The 7701-nt window shown below is 36.0% G+C and overlaps 1 protein-coding gene across 1 annotated transcript; it reads right to left on the reverse strand.

Annotated features, from left to right (window-relative positions):
• Window positions 1-2001: 2001 nt before the first annotated feature.
• On the reverse strand, window positions 2002-4788 carry LOC116214325 (beta-amyrin 28-monooxygenase-like). Its single transcript, XM_031549737.1, has 3 exons — window positions 3766-4788; window positions 3426-3613; window positions 2002-2554 (listed from the first exon to the last, which is right to left on the reverse strand). Exons 1-3 carry the CDS (start codon window positions 4736-4738, stop codon window positions 2258-2260), a joined length of 1458 nt encoding a protein of 485 aa, XP_031405597.1. The 5' UTR covers window positions 4739-4788; the 3' UTR covers window positions 2002-2257.
• Window positions 4789-7701: the final 2913 nt, after the last annotated feature.

Here is a 7701-nt window from a genome sequence, read left to right on the forward strand (position 1 = left end):
TTTAATCCCGCCTATGTTAGATACATGATAAAAATTGTCATTGAAGATGGGGTACAACGAGTTCTTATCACAAGGACTTACATCTTTTAATACCAAAACTAAATAGAGTATTCGAGTCACGGCGGGAAGGATCATGGCTATCCTGGGTTTGCTAAAGAAGAGTAATCTCTTGCATGAAATAATTGCTTCTATCTGAAGTTTGTTGTGAAATATAACATATCAGAACGCTATATATGTGTGTGCCTGTATATATATATATATATATATATATATATATATATATTTGCTACAATTCATTTGCTTAGACGTATTTTAGAGATTGTGTGACTTCAAACCATTATACCAAGGCTTGCCTTGGTTGCTTAGACGTATTTTACCTAGCGTCAAAACTTCATTGCATTTAATTTAGTAAAATTATATGTCCGTTCTCTTCCAATTATGGATATTGACCACTCATAAAAATACATACCATGTGCAACGCGCGAGGCCCTTTGACTAGTAACTTATAAAAAAAGCCACATTGTCCCTAATCTCTATTTGAGGCAAAGGAGGATGCGAGATTATCACCCTCTTATTTTTCCTTTTTTCAACTTTTTTTTTCTTTCCTACTTGATCTTGTAAATTTTACTTATATTTTCTTCTAACATTTTCTAGCTATAATAAACCTGCCCCGTGGCCAAAAAAATAAAGAAGAGAGGGCCTTGGTATTTCGGCATCTCTGCTCCATACATCTTTGCCAATATAAATATATAAACATAGTTATTATAGGACTTAACTATCTATATCTATATATCTATATCTATATCTATTTCTCTATATAAAGATTAAAAATTGAGGCAAAATACTAAATTGTGCCACATAGGATGAAGGAGGTTTTATATTAAGTGCCAATTCATATGTTAGCCAATCAAAGAATGATACTTGGCATGCTATGGTAATGCCATGTCACAATTCAATTTGATACATGAATAAATATATATATTGTGAAAGAAGTTGTAAGGTTTACACGATATATTTGAGATGACCTTTCGAAACTTTTACATCAATAGAAGCATAGCTCGTATTGAAATTTTGAAGAAAATCCTATTGATAAGTGATTTTAAAGCAAATTTACAAAAACAATTAACCCGTGCTCAAAAAAACAAAATAATAATATGTAATGTAAAAAGCATCCAACCGTCATTTTCTTTCACCCAACTCTTCTCAGCTATATTGCTTTCTCAATAAAATACTGGTTAATGGGAAAATAGAATAACTTTCTCAATCGAACCTTCTTGATTTACATAGGTAAATTTGTTCACTAGCCTGCGCTATCGGCTAGTTATATTAAGTGATGACCAACTTTATGAACATCTAATAAAATTTGGTTTACTTAATTGATTTATCTTTTTTGTATAACGGAGAATAAAGCACATAATGCGATAGACGAGAGAGAATTAATGTGCGGCATAAGAAATGCCATGAATGAGAATCAGCCCTACAACTTCATAATTTCGAAGCGAGCCGTTATTTTTTTTCGCTGAATAAGCGAGCCGTTATTAAGTGCGGTTCAACAGTTGTAGATAAATTAGAGACTTAGACATTACATGAACTAAAGCTAGACGTAATTCACACTTACATAAAGTGGATCTCCCGTGAAGAGTAAAACTTATAGCAATAGCGGTACCACCTCAACCAAGACATCTTGCTGATATTAGTATCATGTTTAGCATCATTCAAAATAAAACCATGATAATGATTCGGTATAAGACCGTTAGAAGGGAATCATTATGAAGTACTAATGATGCAAATAAAGCATCTTGGGCCAATGAAAAATGCCCATCGGTTCCCTCATCATCATTGTTACGAGTCCAGACATCTAGGTTGGGCATTTTTTATTGGCCCAAGATGCTGTATTTGCATCATTAGTATTTCATATAATGACCTCATCCCAATTAATCCCCCTGAATTTCTTTCGTGTCTCGTTAAATTGTAGCTACAAGTAGTTCAACGCTCGAAAAGTGAGGAATCAGGGCTAGTCTATCTCTAGCTCAAAGAGAAATTCGCGATTACATTTATGGTATCGAGATTTTTAATTACATGTGAAGTTATTACACATATAAGAAAAGAAGAGTTGAACATAAGATTTCCTTAATAATGTTTCCAAATCAAGCAAGCTACGAAATGAACGCATGTATGGAAAAGTCCATGGTTTGAATTGGGTGGTTTGGGGCAATGGCAATGGAAGTAACCAGCATGAATCGATCCTTCATTAAATTCAGTGACGGTGGAGGCGAACAGGGAGCCCCTTTTGCGGAGTGGGCATCATATCGCCTAAAATCTTCTCTTTACGGTCGATGACCTCCCATTTGTACCTCTTCACGATGTTGTGGACAAAGGTGAGGGTCGCCAGACGGGCGTACTCTTTCCCGGGGCACATCCTTGGCCCGCCCCCAAAGGGGACGAACGTGAAGGGAGGGAAGGTGTTGCCCTCTTCGTACCTCGACGGGTCAAATTTCTCTGGTTCTGGGAAGTACTGCGGGTCCTTGTTCGTGGTGCTAACGGTCCAGTATACCTATTTTGAATGGAAAACATGAAACAAATGACAAAAGACCTTATTAATGATTGACGTTGAAAGCTATGCAATTCAGGTCCACTCAATGTAGGTCCTATGCAACAGAGAAATTTTCAATTTGGCTCTCAGCTTTATCACGTATGATTGCCAGTTACTCTTGATTTCACATTTCAAATTGTCATGTCTGGTGAGTTTCAATGAGATATGTTAGGCGTTATCGATAACTATATGTGACACGTGGTAATTAAGAAATAACTGACTGAACTACGTTTTTTTTTTTAAAGGAACTGATATCTAAATTCGGTGACTATGTCATATCAACATCTTATAAAAGGACAGTATTCTAAGAGGTTGATATGACTGTGAGGTCTAACCAGTCCTCCTCAAGGGCACAACAAGACGTTCTTATTCAATAATAGAGCATAGGAAAATGTCAAACAGGGAGGTATGATTCCTTCTATGTCCTATGCTTGTCCCTTTAATTAATTTTTAAAATTTTTCTCCATTATAAAAGAGGCGATGAACCTAATAAAACAAAGCGAAACTCTAGTGATGAGCGATGAATCCAAATATATTGCTTTTACTTCGACGGCAAATGTAACTATACTGAACCCTTTGGTCAAACACGATTTGTTTATTATAAAGTCGATTAACTAATGAATGAATGTGAACTTTAGAAACGTGTGGATTGTCCTCCTAGTCAGGTGGTGTTTGGAATTGGAAGGTGAACTGAAAATCTGACTACTGTGGATGAGGAAAACACATTAGCAAAGTCAAAAAGAAGCAACTATCTTTTTCTTTAAAAAATTATTATAAATTATTTTATTTTGGCCGGGCCAAAATTTATGAATTAATTGAAAGGGAGAATTACCTTCCAGCCCTTAGGAATGGTATAGCCAGCATAGGTGAAATCAGCAAGGACCTCTCTGAAAGTGCCCTGCAATGGAGGGGTCAGCCTCATCACTTCATTCATCGCATTCCATGAGTACTTCATCTTCTGTATGTCTTCCCAGTCAAGCAATTCCCCTTCCTTCTTGGCTGCTGCTACCTTCGTTTGCTCTGTTTTCGTGAAAACCGGCCGTTAAGATCGAATGAACGATAATCAGAAATTAATTAGACTGTCTTTCTGTTTTCGGGAAAACTCGAAAAAGGGAAATGTTTTCATTTGCTAATGAAATCTAAGGTTGTCCTGTTCTTTTTCCCTGACTTACCATCATAGACCTTCTGGTAAACGTCAGGCCTCTCCCCGACGTACTTCATGAAGAAAGTCATGGCGGTGGCCACCGTGCTGTACCCGGCGGTCAGCAGCCCCATGATCTTGTCGGCGATCTCGGCCTCAGGCATGTACTTCCCGGTGGGGTCCGTTGCGACGATCATGTGTGACAGTATATCACCCATAGGTGCCCCGCTCGACATTGCAGCCTTCTTCTCTGCGATTACATGCCGGAGCTCCTTCCTGATGGCGGCGGCAGCCTTGTTAGCCTTGTGGAAGATCGTGCCGGGGAAGTTGACGGTGATCGAGTGCATCCCCACGGTCATGTCATCGAAGTTGTCGACTAGCCTGGCTATTCTTTCAGGATCATCCGTCCCGAGGAAGAACCGGCAGGCAAGTGTCAGGGTTAGGGACTTAGTGAAGGGATAGGCCTTGACCAGATCCTTCCCCTCCCACTGAATCTGGATTTGCTGCTGGGTGATGGAGTCCATCTTGCCCAAGTACCGGACGAGTGCCTCCGGTTTCAGGAACCCGGGTGAGCGGATCACCTTGGCTTCCTCATCCCGATTAACCTTGGCCCGGTCCTCGGAAGTGGCTGGTGGTGGTGGGGCGCCGGCGGCGGCCTTGTACGAGCGGAAGAGCTTCTGCATGGAGTGAGGGCGGAAGGCGGTGAAGAGCTTCTGCTCATTGGAGAAGAGGAACTTGTGGCCGCTGGGCCCACAGATGACCGCGGTGTCCTCGCCGAGTATCCTTGTCTTGAAGATGTCAGGGGAGTACTTTTTCATCCTGTCGAACACGAACTTGTCGGGCTTCCCGAACAGGAACTCGATCGTCTCACCCATGATGGGCCACCCAAAGCTGCCCGGCGGAAGGTTCTTGTGGCCCGTTTTCCGGGTCCCCAGGGAGGCGTAGATGAGGCCGAAGATGAGGAGGGAGGCCGAGGAGAGGAGGACGAGGGTGAAGAGCTCCATGGTTGGGATGATGAGCTAAAGTGAAGCAAATTGGTTTGAGTTTGGCTGATCTTAGACAGAGGAGTATATATAGGAAGCAGTGGGAAGACGGACAGTAAGGAAAGTCCAATGCATGGAATACTACTTATTTTTGCACCCAAAAAAAAAAAAGAATACTACTTATTTTCCCACCATAGTTTAATTCGTCCTAGTCGTCATTGTTGAACTTGACCAAAATTAAGGTTTCTTTCTTTTTTTCTTTTTTTTTTCTTTTTTTATTTTTTATTTTTTTTATTTTTTTAATCACGAGTATCTCCAACCTATCGTTTGAAAAAAAACTCATTAGGCTATCAATTTTTCCTTATCACAGGTGCTTTAACTGTACATTTAATCTCTGCACTGAAAAATAAAGTCCGGAGACCAAATCAGTTTGTTGGTAATACAACATTATCATCAGGAGAGGAGAAACAAAGGGAGATTATGAGTCACATTAGTCCCAAAGGGAATGAGATACCACAACATCGGTATTTCCTTTTTTCTTTTTTGCAAGTTTTATGAATTTAATAAAATGAAATAACAATCTTAATAATAAATAAATATAGTCATATAATAAGTATCAAAATTGGAGCCTCTCGATTATCAGTAAATACGTACGTTATTACGCTATATCATCTTTAATAGTATTTTCTTTCTCCAAATATATCATAGCTAACAATGAGGGGAGTAGGTGATCTGAACGCAACACAATTCATTTGCTTAATGAAGTAATTACAGCTGAGAACTGTATAAAAACGCATACTAGATCATGTATCATAGACGTCGCAAACAATTATGGCATATGATTCACAAGGACTATAATAATGTAATCTTTAAGTTAATATTAAAACTATATCTCCCTATATATTAATTGGCTTCGGCCTCAACGATGGTATAAGCAAAAAAAATTGGATTTGGCCTCAATGATGGTATCTTTCCAATACCGCGATAATAAAAGGGATCCTACCGAAAACGTACTGCCTGCTTTGGAGGTGATTGGTATAATTTTTATGAGATTGCTTTGTCCCTCCTAGCAAATATTCATTGGTGCATCTGTCCCATCATGCCTTTGTTTAGATTCCGAAAGTTGGATTTCGCTTTGGAAGCCATTGGACAACCAAAAAGGACAACAAGATCGTCATCTCATTAACTAAATTTTTTCCTTATACTTTGCGTACCAAAAAAGAGAAATTTACTTTCGGCAATTCGCTAGCTAAGTTTTCTTTTGTTTTTCTCGAGAAAACGGATATTATGGCATTGTCCTCGACTTGAGACTATGGCGTTTGTGTTCAATCTTTTTTTTTTTAGATTAAAAAGGAAGTCTATAAATCTAATATAATAAAATAGAATTTAACGTTCAATTCTAATTAGTAATATTGTCTGTGATTCTATATTTCTAGGCACCTTTCCGATTTATATATCCCATTCTAGTCCCACCTGGTTTGTTATTAAGGAAAAAAAAAATTCTTCTTTCCCATTTGAATAAACAACTATTTTTGTCATCACCGAAAAAAAAACATTTTTGTTTCTATTCTTTTTCTTTTCATATTTATCTCTAAAGCATGTTTACATTTTTACAACAGTAACTGATACTTGAGAAATTTTTTGGTCATCCTACTAATACTCTATCAAGAATGCCTATTTAAAAAATAATTTGGATTGTGGTTATCTGTGTCCATTTTTTGCTAATCCACCTTGGCTATTTGGTTATTGTACAAAGACACCGTGTTGATGGCTCTAATTTTTTTAATTATAAAAGAGGCTCATGTGTCTAATATAATAAAATATAAATTCTAAACAACTAATAAATGGAATTGTAGTCTTACAATGACAATCGAAGCTGGAACATTTGATTATTAAGTGAAGACATGCGTCATTACATTACAACCTCTTTCATTTCTCAAATTATTCTCTTAAGTTTCATCTCTGAATATAATATTGTGTAAAGCTTGCAAGAAATACTGAGAATCTATACATTAAGTTAAAGGAAAGTTTCCTCTTGAAACTCTCCTTTAGGCACGTGTCACTCACATAAATTTTGCAATAAAATATTCTACAAATCTTTTCTCTTTTCTTTCTTCACAATTAAAATAAAACAAAGAAAAAATCTTTTTCAAATGGTTACGTAGTATGGTACATATGTTTATATGTTTATATATAAAATGAATATGTGAATATATATTAATTAGGTAATAGAGTCCACAAAAACATGTTTTCTTATTTATATATTTAGATTTATCTTTGTATGTACACATCTATGTAATAATACAAACATTTCAAATATAATTCATGATATTTAGTACTTTTTCCACTAAAAATGAATTTTTAAACTAACAAAATATTATTTTATTTACATTTATACAAGCACAGAATATTACTTCTATAAAAAAATAGATATCAATTTTTTATTATTTTATTTGGTTCTTTATTTTCAATTTTCTAAATATCACCATTTTCTATAAAAGTTTCTTTTATTAGAATTATCTTTTACTTTATCATTTACAAAAATTCAGTTTGATGTCTTAATGTTTTTATACCGTCATTGATTACTTGAAATTTTAACTATATCATTGAATTTGTACATGTATTTTTTGATAATGTACCTTTAACAAAAATAAATGAAATAAAAAAGTATTGTTTAAAAACTTTAGATCCGTACTTACTTTAGCAAAAATTATTGTCTATGTATCTTTACTATTCATTGAATCCATAATATAGTAAAGAAGCTCATGGATGGGGAACTACTCCTTTGATTGGTGTTGCAATGGCTCCATTTGCAGTGTTCATATCTATTATTTTGAAAATTTATAATTCTTTCATTTTATTGGACGGACTTTCAACAAATAATTTAGATTCACAAGAGCCACGATTTAGCCAGAATTTGATTCATTTGGAACTAACAATCTTAATTTTATATTTTACTTTATCTTTTTCGGTGGAGTATATTT

Source organism: Punica granatum, chromosome 7 (genome assembly GCF_007655135.1).
Source record: "Punica granatum isolate Tunisia-2019 chromosome 7, ASM765513v2, whole genome shotgun sequence".
NCBI lineage: Eukaryota > Viridiplantae > Streptophyta > Magnoliopsida > Myrtales > Lythraceae > Punica > Punica granatum.

What these genes read in the sequence shown, in the direction of transcription:
- LOC116214325 (XM_031549737.1), bottom strand. Translation starts at nt 4,738, where the DNA reads ATGGAGCTCTTCACCCTCGTCCTCCTCTCCTCGGCCTCCCTCCTCATC. An exon ending in TTACCAGAAGGTCTATGATG is followed by an intron (nt 3,614 to 3,765) that starts GTAAGTCAGGGA and finishes TCACGAAAACAG; the next exon opens with AGCAAACGAAGGTAGCAGCA. An exon ending in CCATTCCTAAGGGCTGGAAG is followed by an intron (nt 2,555 to 3,425) that starts GTAATTCTCCCT and finishes CATTCAAAATAG; the next exon opens with GTATACTGGACCGTTAGCAC.